Source organism: Coffea arabica, chromosome 2c (genome assembly GCF_036785885.1).
Source record: "Coffea arabica cultivar ET-39 chromosome 2c, Coffea Arabica ET-39 HiFi, whole genome shotgun sequence".
Classification (NCBI taxonomy): Eukaryota; Viridiplantae; Streptophyta; class Magnoliopsida; order Gentianales; family Rubiaceae; genus Coffea; species Coffea arabica.
In genome coordinates this window covers 32,460,443-32,479,363 of record NC_092312.1, presented here as the reverse complement: position 1 = coordinate 32,479,363, position 18,921 = coordinate 32,460,443, and the positions used below count along the sequence as shown (strand labels likewise).

The 18,921-nt window shown below is 35.0% G+C and overlaps 2 protein-coding genes across 2 annotated transcripts; both read right to left on the bottom strand.

Moving 5' to 3' along the window:
* Positions 1–3,127: 3,127 nt before the first annotated feature.
* LOC113727213 (18S rRNA (guanine-N(7))-methyltransferase RID2-like) lies at positions 3,128–8,572 on the bottom strand. The gene is made up of 9 exons (XM_027251242.2): positions 8,247–8,572; positions 8,067–8,142; positions 6,995–7,078; positions 6,835–6,890; positions 6,484–6,540; positions 5,295–5,344; positions 5,035–5,187; positions 3,801–3,936; positions 3,128–3,688 (listed from the first exon to the last, which is right to left on the bottom strand). The coding sequence occupies exons 1-9, from the start codon at positions 8,343–8,345 to the stop codon at positions 3,524–3,526; spliced, it is 876 nt and encodes a 291-aa protein (XP_027107043.1). The 5' UTR covers positions 8,346–8,572; the 3' UTR covers positions 3,128–3,523.
* A 2,317-nt stretch (positions 8,573–10,889) lies between these two features.
* Positions 10,890–15,914, bottom strand: LOC113727212 (uncharacterized). Its single transcript, XM_027251241.2, has 5 exons — positions 15,777–15,914; positions 15,575–15,665; positions 13,367–13,965; positions 12,022–12,197; positions 10,890–11,752 (listed from the first exon to the last, which is right to left on the bottom strand). Exons 2-5 carry the CDS (start codon positions 15,594–15,596, stop codon positions 11,296–11,298), a joined length of 1,254 nt encoding a protein of 417 aa, XP_027107042.1. The 5' UTR covers positions 15,597–15,665; positions 15,777–15,914; the 3' UTR covers positions 10,890–11,295.
* Positions 15,915–18,921: the final 3,007 nt, after the last annotated feature.

The following is an 18,921-nucleotide window of genomic DNA, read 5'->3' as shown; positions in this document are numbered from 1 at the left end:
ATTAGAATAGGCTTACATCTCCTCAAATTCACATGCTCTAAGTAGAATATCTAGCATCACAAATCGATACCAAGTTAGTTGCCAAAATGTAAATGCAACTCCAACTTTTAAACAGCAAATTGAGCTCACCATCAAGAAAACCATGCAGCCTCCCACTTCTGGAAATGGTTTCTCTACTCTGTTCGCTATGTCGTTGGCCAATTCATCTAAAACGTACTTAGACCAGTTTATCATTTCTAGTAGGTCCACCTTTGCCACCGCAGGAATTAGAGTTCTACTGATGCCATAGCCTATGGGTGGTGCCAGTAATCTACCTATCAAATATAGAACAAATTTCACTTTAAACTCTGCCCCACTGCTATCCAATTGTTGTATGTTCCTCCCCAAATTTACCAAACTGACCTGGTTTCTAGTAACATCTATATTTAGCTCCCTCTCAATTTTCTGGTCAACGCCATGTGTACTTACCATCAGTTGCATTCCATGACTTTTAAGTCCTAGAATGTACTCCACATCCCGTGGAGTAATCTGGGGGTTATATCCATGCACATTCAGTGTTTTTTTGCTTGCATCAAACCTCTCAATGAGCCATGACAACAGCTCCATATTTATGTCAAATTGATTAAAATGCAAGATAGATCCGAATCCTATGCTTTCCACTGCCTTGACCTGGTCATCATTCAGTCCCTTCACTATCTCCCTCACCATATACATCGAAGAACTGGTGCTGTATATTACCTGTTTAGATATATACGTAATCTCATCACTATGTCTTTTTTTTGCTACTGATAAGCATATTATTGTAATACTTGTAATTTTGCACTATTGTCTCACCCCTTTGCCTTCACTTCCCATTCCATCGGGACCTCCTCACACCTCCCTGCTAGCCATAGACAAGCCAAAAAAAAAAAATTTTTATCCCAGGTCCATGTCCATTTCCAAGTCCAAAATCAAATGGGCTTAGTTTCCATACTAACAAGTCTCAATTCTTAACCAAAAAATGCACCCAATATAACATAGAATGCTGTTTCATGCATTTACCATAACATAATCACATTGAAAATTTTCATTTTCCGCTTTTTCTTAGCCTATGTGAACATAAATAAGTTTCATGGATTTTCTATGATTTCTTCCCCTTTTCTTAGCCTATGCGAACATAATCAGGTTTCATGGATTTTCTACGGTTTCTGCCTTCAAATTTTTTCACACATACCTGTACGTTGGCCAAATCGATCCTTCACCTGGCCAATCTGCTTCTATTTTGGAAAATGCCGTTGTTGATCCACTCGTTCTCGTACTTGATTCACTCATTCTTCCATTCAATCCATCTATCAATTGTTCCTACCCATCTACTGCCATTGCTCTCTCGCCTAATCTTCTGTCAGGTTTACCTCTTGTGGAGGATGATTCATTACACCATTTTGGATGTCAATCTGGTAATTAAAATTTGCAGCCAGCCCATCTCACCTTCGGTCTCTTACTACGGTGGGGGTTTTCTTTGGCCTTAGGTCTCTTAGTGAGGAGGGAGTGTGAAGCGTAATTTCTCCAGAGAACTTGCCTATTCGCGTAGGAAGCCTCCTCAACTTTACTGAAGTGAAAATAAGGTTTTCAACTTTACTTAAGTGAAAAGTGAAAACTGAAAAGTGCACCTTCGGTCTCTTACTACGGTGGGGGTTTGTTCGGCCTTGGGTCTCTTAGTGAGGAGGGAGTGCGAAGCGTAATTTCTCCAGAGGACTTGCCTATTCGTAGGAAGCCTACTCAACTTTACTGAAGTGAAAATAAGGTTCAACTTTACTGAAGTAAAAGGTGAAAAGTGATCAGGTTCAACTTTTCCTTCAATTTCCTTTTACCGGTTTTATTATTACTTTATGTTTACTTGTCCCCACAATTTAGACTTGTCAGCTGGTATAACTTCAACTCAATACTTGTGTCGGTCTAATACCAATTGAGTGGTATCCAGTTGAGCATCGCCGAGATCTTGCTTGTACAGTTACCACACGAAATGTCATTGGAAATTTAAAATTTTGAAGCATCTTATTTTCCTCTTAAAGTTTGATGTCCATGACGATGATTAAATGTGGTTGGATGGATTGATGAATTTGAAGACACTTGAAGACAACGTGTTTATGCAGTCTTACAGACCCCCTTTGGCTGATTAATTTGGAATCTGGCAGTAACCAATGGTGGTGATGTTGAGGACCTAGGGAGGATCATCAAATTCAATGATACGACAACTTACTCGCACCAAACATCCCTTCGTATAACAAAAAGCAGCGACTTTGAGCCAAGGCATTGGTAAGTAAAGCAACTGCTTTTGTGTGTCGTACTCCTCATGTGCTGTGGTATGTAAGTGGACTATCACAATATCATAGACAAGCTCTCCCAGCGATATTGAGGTAAGTGATTCTAAGTCATTCCAAACTTGTTTGGAATCCAGTGCCTACTGCCTAGTGCCAACATTAGAGAGGTTTCCTAGCCTTTCTCGTCTTGTGTTATCGAGCCTTCATGGCTTGTTCAGCCTGGGGTGATTTTGTCAACTCAGACATCTGACACTTTCGAAGTTGCTAAAATTGGAAACCGTGACTCAAAATTGAGGAATGGCAAACTTTTGAGCCAATTAAAAGAGTGCAACAGCCTTGAAGGGTTTCTTACTCTAGGAGAAGGAATTCTCTGCAACCAGTAAAGAATTTGTTGCCCTCTGGTTAATGTTGCGTTTTGACGAGTTTCTCAACAACTGTCATAGACTATTTTAGCAAACAATCTGAGGCTAAGATCTCTCTAGTTAAGCCAAAAAAAAAAAAAAATGGATCTCTCTAGTTGAATCTCGTGCAGTGGAGATTGAAAATATGGCAGGTCTCACGGATGAGTTGAAGTGTACCTCCAATAGCTACTTGCAGTTTCAGTATATACACTCCTTGTTTTAGTGCATGCATATATTTACTATTTCAGTATACACACTAGACACTATCTCGCAATTGCTGAGGCACCGATCCTGTTTCAGACTCGTATATTTTTCCTCCAACTAATGTAGCAAAATAGGCAATTGTTCAAACGACTCAATAATTAGTCTCATTGACTCCTAATATTAGCCTATTTTTAACGAAGAGGTGAGCTGAGTATCATATAATTTGAACTCCAAAACTGCTGTGCATAGATTTGCTCCAGAAGGCAAGGAATTACCTCAAGAAAGAAGGCCAGGCCTTGGTCGCAAGCCAGCTCCGTTTCCTCCTAAGCTAAATATGCAGTACAAAAATTTTCTTGGTCACCCCAGTTGTTTTTTTTGGGTTTGGGTGGTTCAAATCTGCGAGAAGCTAAAGAAAATATAGTGTGCAAAACTCAAATATTTCTTACATAATCCTTAAAACTCTATTGGTAGCTCCATACAAAAGGTAAGAATGCCGCATCAGATCTCTATAACTATCTCTCACTGCTTCAAGAAAACAAACAAAGACTTTCATTTTTTTTCCCTTTTTTTTGGGTCTCAAACTCAGGATGGCGCTTTAAAGTACCACCTGATAAGTGATCAAAAGCGAGCTTTTCGCTTGCGTGCAGTGTATTTTGTATCTTGAGGCACAGCATTTCCTTTTCTTCTCATTTGTTCTTTCTTCCTCAACACCCATTCTCTTCCCTTCACTTTCTTATTTAATTTTTGCTTCTTCCTCGGTCTATGCCTATCTGATATAGAAACCTGCATCCAGGAAAATGGGGTGGAGAGATACTTAGTGGAAGTAATAAAGCTTTAAGTTGTCAGTCAATAAAATTCTTCAATGCAAATAACCAAATGTTGCAACGAAACTCACTGTCTGATTTTCTTCATCTCCACTACTTTCTTCATCAGAACAACTCTCTTCATCTTCACCTTTTGCTTTCGGAGTTGCACTGCTCAAGGATGGCGGACCACAAGTAAGCACCAGGTATTCTTTTCTTCTCTTGGCGCTGTTAGAGAAAAGAGGACCTCAAATTAGTGAAAAAAGACAAATTGCAAAGGGAACAACTGTGAGTATTCCATAAAAATTAATCTAAGATATCCCATGTGCGACTTCCAGATTGTTCTGTAGCAGCAAATTCCTAATAAAATCTTGATTTCATATTCTAAGGTGTTCATTAAAAGCCAGATTTTAGCCACTCCTGAAGTTCTTCAAGATACTGTGCAGAATTGTTTGACTTGGTTGGTGACAAAATTTGAGCATATTAGAACCAAAAAGGAAGTTTCCACAAAAGAATACTATGTTTAAACTATGCCACGCCCTTGGTATCCAGCAATCAATGTAATAACCAACTGATGCAGGGGTGATGAAAGATCTTCAGATATGTGCAAACAAGACCAGACATTTGAAAGTTCACACGTGACAACCCCAACATGAGTATCTAATTGATTAGTCTTCACAACAGAGGTCTACCAGAAATGGTAAAAGCAAGCTTTCTTAAATACAATTGAAAGTTCCATGCAGATAGAAATTCCACAGAAGCTAAACAAACTAATCTCCCCAGGGTAGCAAATCGTTTTATGCCAAAAAATCAACTAACACAATTGTAACTGTTTTAAATCTTATTTGAGTTGGTGATATTTTAAGTGCTTTGATACTTGTTAAAATCCAAATACCAGGTTATCTTATATTTCTGTGGTCATGCAAGCCAAATTTAAAGTCAATTGGCGAATAGAATGAGAGATCAAAATAATCAAAATAATACTCTGAAATAATCAAAATAACACTCTGAAATAGGCTTTAGTTTTATGAATATGAATCTCCAGGAATTATTGCCGAATTATTTTTTAAATCTTTGTACAATTATGGAAAATATTGTTCCTTTGAGTTGAATCATAATTTGTCAAGCCTAATCCGTAATACGAAACAATGCAAGTAAATGCTGCGCATTTCAAACTATTAAGACCATGAAATTATTTAAAATGTAAACCAATAGTTATTAAGCCTGAAACCTGTTGATTCCCCCTGTTTCCTTATCATTTTTTCTTCTGTTGTCAATCTGAGAAACTTGAAACAGGGGTAGTCAATGAATCACATATCAATTAACCTGTGTGGGAAGTCAACAACTACACCACCAGCAAATCCAGCTCGCATGGCATAACCTAGGATCAGTTCACGTTGAGCAAGATTTTCAGGATATACTTGAAACACTGCTCTTGCACCCCTTGCCAGACATCTGTACAATGACTCAAAGAAGGACCTGCGAAAGATATTATGCCAATTAAAGCACGTTAAACTGCAACCATGTAGACTGCATTATTCTGTAACCAAATCAAGGTAAAGGTTGGCAACTGGATACAAACATACTTCAATCTTTTCCGAGGCTCATGACAGGATTTGTCCGCATTGCACAACCACTGTTTGTCCAAATAAAGTTGTCAAAGAAATGAGCAATTGTCATTCTCAAATGTAAGCTCTGCTGGTGAAAGACATAGTTTCACATAAACAAAGTATAGCATAATCACAGATACTCAATACAACAAGGAAGATACACCATCTAGAAATGCATTAAGTAAAACAAAGTCCATACTATGATAATCAAGCTGAGAACTGACACCTGTATGACAGGTACTAGTTTAAAAAGTTGCTTATGCTCTGGAGACCTCCTAAGGCGAAAAATAATGACTAGGACAAATTGCTCAGCTTTCTGGATCAGCAGTAGAGCAGACCAAACAAAAAAACATGCTTCATCATCAGAAAGAAGCAGAAATTAATACTCTCTCTTACCATAAAGCAGGGGACAGGTAAAGCAGAATAAATTTAGTTTGTGACATGGGCTGATGAGGTAGAAGTGATCATCAATCCACGCATTCACAATATTCCTATAAAAAATTTCTTTCCACTAGATAAAAGTAGAAATGCAATGATTGAGATACGACGGGGTTTGGTTTGTTCATGCAATAGGCATTGTGAACATGGGGTTGAAATGTTGACAACCACAGTCCAAGCTGTATAGTAGCTATGGCAGATAATGGATTTCAAGTGGCATGAAAGTCAACAACTAAGGACTTATCTGTCCCATGCGCCAGAACATTTTTGGTGTACTAGTAATCGAGCTTTAGAGACACTCAAGACCAATTGGTTTTTTGTAGTTTAAGTCAGGCCCTTCTACTTTATTTTATCGACAAAGAATTAACAGATCTTTTGAGCCATTAATTGAAAAAAATGGGATATTTGGAGCGTCAAATTGCTACTTTGCATCAAAATTTCCCCAGTGAAAACTTTCCAATAAAAGTTTTACAACATGTAAGCTTAGCAGGCACAAGATGAGCTGATGAGCTCCCCTAGTCACTAGCTCAATGCCATAGAAGCATGCAGGATTGGAATTTCTACGGATTTAGTTTCAATAACATGCAAAATGGCCTAAATCAAGGTGCCTGAGCCCATTAAGTTTTAACTAAAAGGTGTTACTAGAGTTGCAAGACAGAATATTCTCCAGAAGTACGTTGAAACAAAAGGGCCTCCAGAAAAAAAAATATAGCTGTCAAAAGCAAACCTGAACAGCAGAGATACTGATGGCTCCATCAATAACTCCAGGTCGAACACCTAAACCCTGTAACCAAATAATGCATATATCATATTACTTCAGTATCAGAAATGAAAGAAGCAAACCGCTTGGCCTCATGTGACAGCTATTTTTATCTAAAGGACCATCTTTTGCAAATTTATAAAAGCATCATAGAAAATAATCTTCTAGGGAGTGGATAGATTATCATCCAACAACAAAAACTGGTTATCTTGTTCATTTTCCAAGTTTCCCACTTTTCAATTAAATAGGAAAGTGGTAACAAGTAACCAAGGGTTTTGACATATTAGATCTTAAAAGTAGTCTAAACTTGGTGCATACCTGGCCCATGTCACCCAGTATGAGATCACCCTCAGCCTCACGCTCCAATGCAACATCTAATTTATTAGAGTGCAACCATTGCATAATACAAAGTAATGAAAAAAAAAATATATATATATATATCCAAAAGTTAGTCTGAATAAAGACTAAATTCACATACCGAGCATTGATGGTGATATATCAAAACCAATCCATTGGTGTCCACTCTCAGTCAATGTCTCACCACTCAGTCCCGACCCACAGCCTAAGACATAAAAGGAGCAACTATTAGTTGCCAAAAAAACATTGACTGAAAGATCTAGAACAACCATTCACACCAAAATTCAGAGCCGATACGTACATGAAGAGAGATACAAAAATGAGATAAGTCTAGATACATTACACAACAGAGGAATATTGAGCCAAGGTGGATGAAAAACTTCCCAAAGATACTGACTGTAACAGTTCATATTTTATGGCATTTTCATTGGTAAGCAGAACTTTCAAAACATAATCCTAGAAAGAGCCTTTTCTGCTTGTAAACATACCAAAGCATCAGATAAGCCGCCTAGAGTTACATTGGCAATCATGTAAAACACAGGATTCAGATGATCCCCCCTCATTCATTCAATCCACTAAGACATGAAATATTAATTAAATGAAATAGTGAGGATCACATCATTCACATCTTGCAATGGTGAAGCCAACTAAAAATCTATGTACCACTACATTTGCAGGTCCCTTCAAGATCTCTAACATACTATCTTGCATTGTTGTCTCAGGACAATTACAGCACACTACTTACATCTTAAGGTCTTGAACCTATTCTTGGCTCACCGCTTCAATGGTCACACTTCTGAACATACACCAATTGGGCTTCACATACACAGACGAATGCACATGCACGTGGAACCATTTCTCACTTCCCTAGCCAATACACACACATGATCCATATACGACTACAAGCATCAATTTCTTCTTGCACATATCGAGAAGTAAATTCTACAGCATTTTTGCCTAAAAACCAATGCATAGTATCATTTGAAAACACACACACACACACACACGCACACGTGTGGATATATATATACACATACATATATACATATATATACATACATATATATATACATACATACATATATATATATATGTATGTATGTGTTTATATCTGTTCCCACGCAGCAAAACTCCATTTACACAAAACCCACAATACAATTAAAAATCCAAAATTAGTAGATCAATTGAGCTACCTATATCAAGAAGTAACTTAGGAACTCCATCGTCCGGCAAAGCCAGCAGTTCCAGTGCTCTCTCTGTCAATTGCGCCTTCAAAAACCCAATTACACCGCCATAAAAACCTTAATATAAATTATCAACATGCATTTATTCATAAAAATGCATACTTGAGCAAAAGTGTTTTGGAAAAATACCTGAATTTCAATAATTCGAGAAGAGGAAGTGTATTTGCGAGCTTCCTCATCATTGTAGAAAATTTCCGGCGGCGCTTTTAGCTCTGGTCTCGACGTCATTTAGTCGTTTAACCACTGAAATCTTCAATTTTTTGCTGTTTACTTCACAAGTAATTTGAATTTTGTCGAAAACCGAAAGGATTAGAAACAAACCCTAAAATAAAATTGAAAAGCTTGTGGCAGTTAAAAGCAGGGGAGAAGAGGGTAACAAGATTTTGGTTTAGGGTTTATGGGTGAATTTGAGCAACAGTCCTCGAGGTTTGAATAATCTACATTTAGCAACAAAAATGTTTTGGTACAAGGTGTTGAGTATACGACAAATAGAATGTAAATATGTCAACTTAATCAAGCTTCAAACTTTTTATTTCTATTGTAATTATTTTATTTTAACAAACTCGAAATTGCGTTCAAATCCAACTTTTTTTAAACCATCTAATATTTAAACTTTTATTTCTATTTTAATTATTTTATTTTAACAAACTCAAAATTGCGTTCAAATCTAACCTTTTTAAAAAAAAATTTTGCAGGGAGGGAATGAAATTTAGGAAGTGGGGAAGAAGTAGGTAAACTTGAGTTCAAATTCCATTTATTTATTTATTTTTTGCAAGGAAGGAGGTGGTGGGATTTAAGAAATGGGGAGGGGATGGAAGAATTTTTAAAACCTAAAAACATCTATATTCTTCTATTTTCTTGTTCAAATCGAACTTGTATATTTACTAAACCGTGTATGATAAAAATTTGGGTGAATTTAAGAAGTGGAGAAGGGACAAGAGAATTTGGATTCAAATCTAACTTTTTTTAAATCTTTTTTAATAAAAAAGAGGTGGAATTTAAGAAGTGAGGAGAGGACAAAAGAATTTTAAAACCGAAAACCTCTATATTCCTCTATGGTCCTGTTCAAATCCAATTTGTATATTTATTAAACCACATATAATAAAAATTTGTTAACGAGTTGAACTAATTTTGCCAAATACAAAATATTCATCAAGTTTAGTTAATTAGTTGACAAACCAATCGAGAGATAGTAAGATTCTACTTCTTTGCCCTAAGTCATATCTATATGGGATAATTTCATAGACCTCCCCTAAGGTTTCTGACTATTTTACTAGTCTCCCCTAAGGTTTCTAAGATTAATTATCTTGTAGCATTTAGATCCAATCGATAATTAAAAAATAATATTAGGAGAACGAAAATAATATGATTCCATCCTTGCTCCTTATCTACTACATTATTTAATTAATTTAATACTAACCCACACATTAAAGAAAAACACTAAAATTTGCTATTTATCATTAGGGATTAAATCACATATAGTGTCAAAAAATAGTATATCATGTTATATTTTCACTTAATATAAGATCTAAATTACTCTTTACATAATCAGACTTTCCTTTAATATACGACTTGGGGAAATTTCTATTTAGAAGGACATCAACTGATACATTTGCTGGAATTTTTAATTACATACCTATTGTCAAATATGATTAACAACAAATAATTAAAAAAATTGCAACCAAAATATTACAGAGAACAAACTTTAACATATAAATATTCTTATCAACATATTAAAATTAATTGTTGAGAATTTTATAATATTAAAGTTCATTGTTTCTAATAATTTGGCTACAAATTTTTTATTATTTGTTGTTGATCATGTTTGATGATGAGTTTGTAATTGAAAAGAGCAATTTAGGTCTTACATTAAATAAAATATATAGACTGATATAATATTTTTGATGCCATATGTGGTTTAATATCTGATGATAAACAGTGAATTCTAGTATTTTCTTTAATGTTTAGGCAGGTATTAGATTAATTAAACAATTTAACAGATGATGAACAATGGTGAAATCATATTATTTTGTCTCTCCTAATATTACTTTTTAATTATTGGTCGAACCTAGGTGTTACAAAATAATAAACCTCAAGGAAGATTAGTGTAATTTTTAAAAATTAAAAAAAAGCTAGTGAAATAGCCAGAAACCTCAGCGGAGGTTTCTGAAATTATCCCTATTCATATTTGTTATACGACACTTCTACTTTACTACAAATAGAGATACGTCCACCAAATACCAATAGGCACTTTAATTTTTTTTTTCATACAGACCCCAAGTTTTGTACAAATTGTTTGTTTCTCAAGACGTTAGAAGAATTTATATTTGTTAAAGAGTAGTTAAGCGTGTTTGGATTACCAAATTATCTCAAATAATATTTCACTTACATCATAAACACAATTTTCAATTTACCTTTTTATATTCCCAACTACTTTTTATCTTACATACATCACATCACAAAAAGTGCTCGAATAATTATTTCAAATAATACTCTATCCAAAAGAAATCATACAACAAACTAGCTTGCGGTTGAACTCAAGAAATCATACAACAAACTACATGCCCACCTCATTCATTTCCCTCTTGATTCTTCCATCAGTATATTTGCTACTTTACCCTTAAATGCTATTCCTTTCAGTCAGAGTTAAAAAGTACGAAAGTTTTGTTTTTGCATTTTCAGACGCCCATACCAACAGTCGAAGATGTTTACCCACCAACATCTCTGAAGTCTGAACTACTAAAGCAGTAAAAACGCCATAACCACAGAAAATAGACAGCAAAGAAAGGGAGTTCAAGCAACTCCAATAATCTCATTGAATATGCCAGGCTGCATTCCTAATTCACAATTCACACATTATTCAGTGATAATTAAGCATGTCCGAGCATTTAAGCAACCTATAACTAGCAATAATGAATATTCCACAAATTCAATCTCTTGTCAACACAATGTCTGTTAAACTGGTTGCACGTCCCTTATACCTAAACAACTTCAAGCGGTAACTAGACGCAAGATTAAGCCAACTATCTACACATACTTCCTAAATAACCATTACCCCAAGCAAAGACACAGCTTCCTCTGGGAGAAAACCACCACACTCGCCCTTTTTTACATGAGATAATAATGCATAAGCAGCGACCAGGAAGGATAAAGATGTCACTTTCTCATCCTTCATAGGTCATATTGAAGCCCATTCAAAGTAATGACAACGGGCACCTCTAGCAGCAGTCCAGTTCCCACACCCAAAAAAGAAACTCCCTTGTTTTGGACCTGGTTTCCGAACCATCCCTTTGCTGCTTTTTACCCCACAATAGCAGTGAGGGTGAAGCTGCAATACAGGAACATGCAGGGTCCTCATCTTTTGAGGTTGGTATGAGGTAAAAGCTGGGTGATCCAGGGGAGGAAGTTTCCACATGAAAGTCTCATCTGCAGGCTGGCACATTAAAGAGTCGGTGATCGAAAATTTAAAACCCCTGCGCATAAGAAGAGCAAGAAGGCGGGCAGTATTCTTTGCATCATCAAGACCACAGTGAGCACGGCCCTGCCAGGTTAGGCCAGCCATCTGTACTGCCTCCTTCAAATTGCATCTTGCACCACCAAACACTTCACGGAATGGAACCTTCAAATTGATCCATCTGGAAAGAAGAGTTAAATTCACATTAAATACTGATGTCAAAGTTAAACATTGACAAACCTAAAGGCCAGTATTGAAGCTAATTTAGCTAAACCATATATTTCCCCCCCAAATAAAAAAGTTTTTCTTTTTCAAATGAGAAGGCTGGCTTATCATCTTAATTAGATATAGCATATATCCAGAAAATTTTAAATCCCAACCCCTCCCCAGCTAGAAAAAATATAAATATATATATCAAAAATATGAAAAAAGGAGTAGTGAAAGTCTTACTTGTTAAAATAAGGAGGCTTTCTGATCTTTTTGAACCTGCATTCTGATTCCAACATCACCTGACAATCCCAATTAGACCAAGTAACAACAGCAAACTTGGTATTCTTTATCCCCTTCTTCTCCAGCCACTTATCATGCCTTAGGAGAGCTTCACTGAGAGTAACTCCTCTATCCACCTGGAAAAGGAACCAAAAAGAATATAAGCTGAAATGTACGTAACTGAGCACAACATGGCATCATTAATATGAGAATTTAGATCCAAGCACAATGCAAACTGAATTAAAGAATTACAGATGCCTGCTATACTAAATATCACAGTAAAAAATCAAGGAAACAATATTGCATGATAAACATGTAGCTTAGGCTGCAAAGGTGGTGGATTCCATACAGCCATAGTGTGGAGAGGGGGGGAGGATAAAATCTCCAAACAAATAAAACATCTAACTGTTAAACACCAAAGGTACTAAAAAAACCTCAAGTGAATTGACAAATTCAGAGGCATTGGCAAGCATGAATATTTAAGCAGCTAATAAATCGACACAAAGTATTACAGCAATGTGATCCAAATCCAATCAAATGAGTAGTGTTACAGTTGATGTCTAACTGCATTAAATAGCGAGAAAACTTCCTGCCGCATCTATACATCCCTCATGTTTGTCTCTCCTACAAACCAAATAGCATAAAACCACATAAATCCATTATCAGTCTAGCCATTACACACTACAATTTTGCTTTTCCCAAATGAACGACTCCATTAGTGCAATTAGCTAAATGATGGCCTTCACCCACCCTCCACCTAGGACAATCCTAATACTAGTTCTTATCCAAAACCAACTTATCCACTCTGATGTAATGTCAGTTGAAAAGAGCAGAAGATGATGGGTCCTCAATCCTTATTACCAAAAGTAGGGAAGAACTTTCTTAAACTAAAACTCTAAGGGAATTTAGCTTTCCAAACTACCAGGTAATTATTATTAAGCGTTTCAAGAATTAGATGCAATGGATATGACTGTCCCAACATCATTGATACAAGAGTCAGCCAATCTAGAATGATAAGGCGAAGATATGGTTAGCAAGAGAAGGTCAGGAAGAAAGTCAAATATCCCTAAACGACAAAACCATGCTTCTATAGCTCCCATAATCCTTACATATATCATTAAAACACCCCATCATTCTTCCAGCCTGTGTAACTTTCCCAGATTAAGCTGCCCATTTACTTATACTCTGGGCAGAAACACAGTTTTCAACATTCAGCTAACCAGAAACTTAACTGAAAACTGGAACTACAAATTTAACACTTCTGCAAAAATAAATAAAGAGAAACAGAAAGAATGGACAAACACACCTGAATTTGCTGAATGCCAGTGAGGTCCTTACAGAAATCGGTCAGGTGCTGATTGCAAGTTGGACGCACATATGTTTGAAAACAGGCTTCGAGCTGGCCAGTCATGCTACTCACTATCACAGATGGGAACTCAATTATCTCTTGTGGATGAGGATTTTTTTCCTTATCACATGTGGCCTCAAAGTCAATAACAACAAAGTATTGAAAATCTTGGAACTGGTATTCATGAGGGTAACTTTGAGGAATCATGTTCAATGGGGCATAACGTATCCTGTTATCCACAAAGCAAGGGTAGAACTGAGCCTCAAAAGCATTCATAGGGCACATCGTCATGTTAGGAGATTCTGGATGATAGGATGACCACATGCTGAATTCATGCTGATTGATGGGTTTCTTTGGAGTTTCTTTAGGCGATTCGAGAGAATCACTATTAAATGAGTTGTCCGGTTCCACAATATCCCTCGCTGGATGACCACGGATCCCATCTTTGAGCTCCTGAAAGCCTTCAATTGGGATCCTCGTATACTGCAAGTTGCAAGGGAAGCCATTGTTCTGGAGGCAATTCACTGGCACCTCACGAGGGATGTGCTCAATGGAATCTGCAGTTGGGAATCAAAATAATTAACTTTTGCACTAAGTAGTAGTCCCATGACAAATCACAAGGTAAACAAACCAGAAAAAGAGGAACAAAAAGAGTAGTAGAGACTAAGAAAAATATGCAATTGATCATTTTTTCAATTTAAGCGACAATATCATCTATTAGAGAGAAGTTAACTTTTTCATGTTACTACTTTCGATGATTATATTTTCATAGACATGGCATGACACTACTAGGAAAAAAAGGTCGGGTAACAGTGCAGGAAGCAGGTCGGATGCTCACATATAGTGTAATACAATAAGGAATAAGCCAAAGGAGAAAGAAAAAGATACACTTTCGGTAATGCACCAGTCAAAACAGTCACTGGAACAAGAGATTTTCAATCACAAGTGTAATAGGTAATCCTTATCCAATACTGTTGATACATTAAAATGTGCAAAAAAACTTTCTTGTAATTCAAATTTACCCAGATGTCCAAATGCTTATTGTCCTACCTAAATAAGTCGTACTCCTTTTCATCTATTCCCCTTCACAAAATATCTTTTTGCTCCTCATTTTATGAATTAAAAAGCACAAGTTTGCAGTATCCAAAAAAAGTGCAAGCTTTATGACATGAACGTATACCATATATTAACCATAAGCTAAATCGCTAAATTAGAGAAAACTACCAAGATGACAACCCCCCCCCCCAAAACACACACAGAGAGAGAGAGAGAGAGAGAGTGCCAGCATCATACTTTCCATAACATATAATAGTTCTCAACTGCCTAACAGACTCAGCTTTCCAAAGGCAACATCTCGTGTTTTAGAACCATATTATGATTAAATCAGATAAGAAAGTTATGATGTATGAAACGATGAGATTCTACATAAAATGCATGAATCATCTCCCAGAAAGCTCAATTTCATATATGTTGACTTAATGAAAAGTCTCCAAAATAAATGGACTTCTTTAGACATATATAACATTGGACAAAATCTAAGAATTTCGAACCCCAAAAAAAGGGAGGGGGGGCAAAAACCACAGCACCCCCCTTTCCACGGCCCTATTTTTTTTTGGTTTTTAGCACAGCCACACTTCAAGCTGTCAGTAAAAGCTATGGCTCACTAGCATTCCTTTCAAATTCTTAGCAAAGAACAACAACTCCACTGACTCAATTGCTTTCTCCTTCCCACCGACTCCTTACAACCATAAGCAGTTGAAAATTCCTCAAGTTTTTCAATTTCCACACCTAAACGTACACAGAAGTCTCTGCTTCTACTAGTTTTCTTACGGCTACCATCATTGCGCTATATAAACCGAAATTCACATCAATTGGAACCAAAACGGCAAAACCACACCAAAAAGCCCAAAAAAAATGTTCAAAAAATTACCATCATTCTCAGCATTCTTAGCAACTGCATTGGAGCCACTTGATTAAACAAAAACGCCAACAACAATACACCAATTTAAATATATATATATATATATATAAATTAATTCAAACAATTCAAACAACAACTAAACCATAAACCAAAATCGCTCAGTCTAAGCCTTCTAAATTCCAACTAACACCAACATCAAACAGAAACAAAAGAAAACAGAAAAAAAAAAACCGAAGAAATCACACCTTTATGCTCTACAGCAATCATGATGATCGTCGTCAATCAAATTAAAATCAACCAACAGGTACATCAGATCTCCGTCTTCAATTCCTTTGCCTAAAACACATAAAAAACAATTAAATGACTGAGACTAAAAAGTGAGGAATATTGGGGCATCGGGAGAATGAGGAGGAGGAGGAAGCGGAGGCAGTGGGTTTTTTCTCGTACCTGCTGCTGCTGTTGCGATCTAGAGAGAGAGCGAACGAGAGAAGGCGCCGGGGGTAGGCTTGGATTGCACTCCTATTTAACACCTACTCGTAAATTGTAATACTACTCGGAGTCGGAGTAGAAGTAATTAAATTAATTTATTTATTTATTAAAGAAAAGTTTTAGGAAACTGCTATATATTTACGCACCCGAATTCGTTGAAAGCATATATTGGACTTCTTTTTATTTATTTTTTCTTGTTAATTAGATAAAAAGATAAATATACCCTTATGTTTTTTTTTCCTCCCTCAATTGCAGCATTGGATAGTTGTAACTTGTAACTGCAAAAAAAAAAAAGAAAAAAGAAAAAAGGGTAAGGGTATACATGTCTTTTAAATTATCAAAAGGATTCAAATAGAAGTGAGTTTCTTTAGTAAATATAATAGTATGAATATAAATTTTCTTTTTTTGTTAGTTTTTATTTGTGACATTTCTTTTATTTTGGATAATATTAAAAGATAAGCTAGACAAATATTAAATGCAGATATCCAAGAATTTCCAAATTACGTACAAGTTTTATTACTAATAAGACTAGGAGTGTGCAATTTAAAAAAAAAAAAGATTTATCAATCGATTTTGATTTCAATTTGGAACTTCAAAATCGGAAAAAACGGAAAGCAAAAAGGAAATTGGAAATTCTGATTACGAATTGCACGATTTAGGTTTGAATTCGGAATTATGTTTTCCTAATTGAATACCTATTTTGAATTCAAATTCGTACATATAATATACATAAGCATATATATTAATATTAATACATATATAAAATATATATGTGATATAATAATACCTCTAAGCTCTAATTACTAATTATATTGTATAATAATAGTGAGTCCAATTAAGTCCCTGTTTGATAATCTAATTCAGCATTTAAATTTAATTAATTCATATCTTAACATATTCAAAGATAACCAAAAATTGAACATCTGAATTAATTAAGTAGCACTGAATTTTCTAGGTAAAACTTGCTCTAAAATTAAATGATAAGTTATTCACTTATCAATAAATGTGATATGTACTCAAATGTATTAGATTTAATATTTAATAATTCAATAAATTAATGAATTTATATTTCAAATTTTAGACTTTAGATTTCAATTTTTAAATTTCAGTTTTATCAAATGCACCCTAATCTTGTTATATGGAAACAAAAATTAGCATCTAATTTAGTAAATTTTGTTATAAACTTATAAGTTTACCGAACTGAATTTCAAAATGAAATCGGAACAAAATTTGTGAATTTGCAAATTTTCAAAAATTCTGAATACAGAGTTCCAATTTACCAAAATTGAATTTGATGCACACCTCTAAATAAGACAAGTCATATACGGTTTTTTTTATAAATTCTGTACGACTGAGGTATAAATAAAAAAAATAGAAACATGTGATTTAATCCTTATTACTTCCATAAATTTTCTACTACGTTGAATAAATCTTAAGAATGAACAATGATTATGAGTTGGAAAACTAGCACTTACATAAAGCACTATAACAAAAATTTTTACCAGCATTTAGTATTTAAAACGATGAGTTTGAAATTACAGAAGTACGGAATTAGCCATCTAATCATCATAATAAAAAATTAATTTTCAGGAGGTAAACCTGTTTCCTATTGTCAGTTTCCTAGGCATCTGCTGTTATTATAATAATGGTATGATTCGGTGGGGACAGACGGTTTGGATGCGGTAATTAATTGAAGGCAAAACACGTGACTTGAGTCAATTCTGGTGGAAATAGGAAAGCGGAAGAAAGAACAATTTATAGGAGACCTTGGTACAAAACAGTCAGCACCGACCACCGCCACAGAAGTCAGGGAAAAGTTGGGTGGATATTTTTGTTGTGCTTTGGTCATATTTGCGGCTAAACTTGGCATATTCTGTGCCAATTGCAGAGAGAGATAAACAGACAAAAATGGCGTGAAGAATCTTTTTCTTCCACTTCCTGTATGATTTTCAGTCACAACACCTTTTCAGTCACTATATATCCTTCTTGAATATTCTATGTTAATTTTTTTCTTGTCTCTTTAAATTTTAACACAATTAATAGGGCAGAATACAGAAGATAACAGTTTATAAAAAAAAATTGACTAAAATATGGGTTTTAATGAATTTTTTTATATATAATATTATTATTAGCTTGTTATCTTTTTGTATTCTGCCCTTTAAGTATTTGTTGAAACTTAAAGGGACAAAGAAAAATAATTAAAATGAGATGTTCATAAAAGATATTTGTTGATTTAATAAATGTTGGGATAAAAAATAATATAAACCTTTAAATATTTGTTGGAACTTAAGGGGACAAAGAAAAATAATTGAAATGAGATGTTCAAAAAAAAATATTTATTGATTTAATAAATATTGGGATAAGAAATAATATAAAAAGTGGGATACAAGATCCTTTTCTGCAAAATTGGACAATAACAAATTGGAAGACGCAGATCTTAGGGGAAAATACAACAACAACATTTTATTCATCAGCATCAACTCAATCAAGATTAAACAAATACAAAAAAAAAAAAAAAAAACCTTGATATGTCCTTGGCTCTCTTCACTTTAACAACTTCCAAAAAAGATTTCGAGTTAGTATGTGAATTAATCTTATTATATTCCTAGTGTAAAGCTTTTTTTTAATGAGGTGATCTTGATTGTCGCACTTTATTCAAAAATAAAAGGGAAAATGATTATTCTAAGACTTTATTTTTCTTTCTTGGTCAACCCTTACATGTCATTTCTACTTATTTAGCCTTCAATTTGTCCATGACTCCATTCCAGGCGTGCAAGTAGCTTGGTCAATTTGGTCCCTTACATGTCATTTCAACTAATTTAGCCCTCAATTTGGTCCATGATTTCATTCCAGGAGTGCAAGTAAATCAAACAGGTCAAGAACCAGAGCTGCAAACGCGCCGAGTCGAATCAAATTTTGGCCTAATCGAGCCGAGTCTCGACATAATTTCATTAAACTCGAACTCGAACTCAAACTCGACGAGCTGACAATTTCAAACTCGAGTTCGAGGTCGACTTGATTCGAGCCGAGCTCGAGCTCAAAAAAAATAAAAAATAATTATTTTATTTTTTAAAAAATAAATAAAATAATATTTTTTAATAAA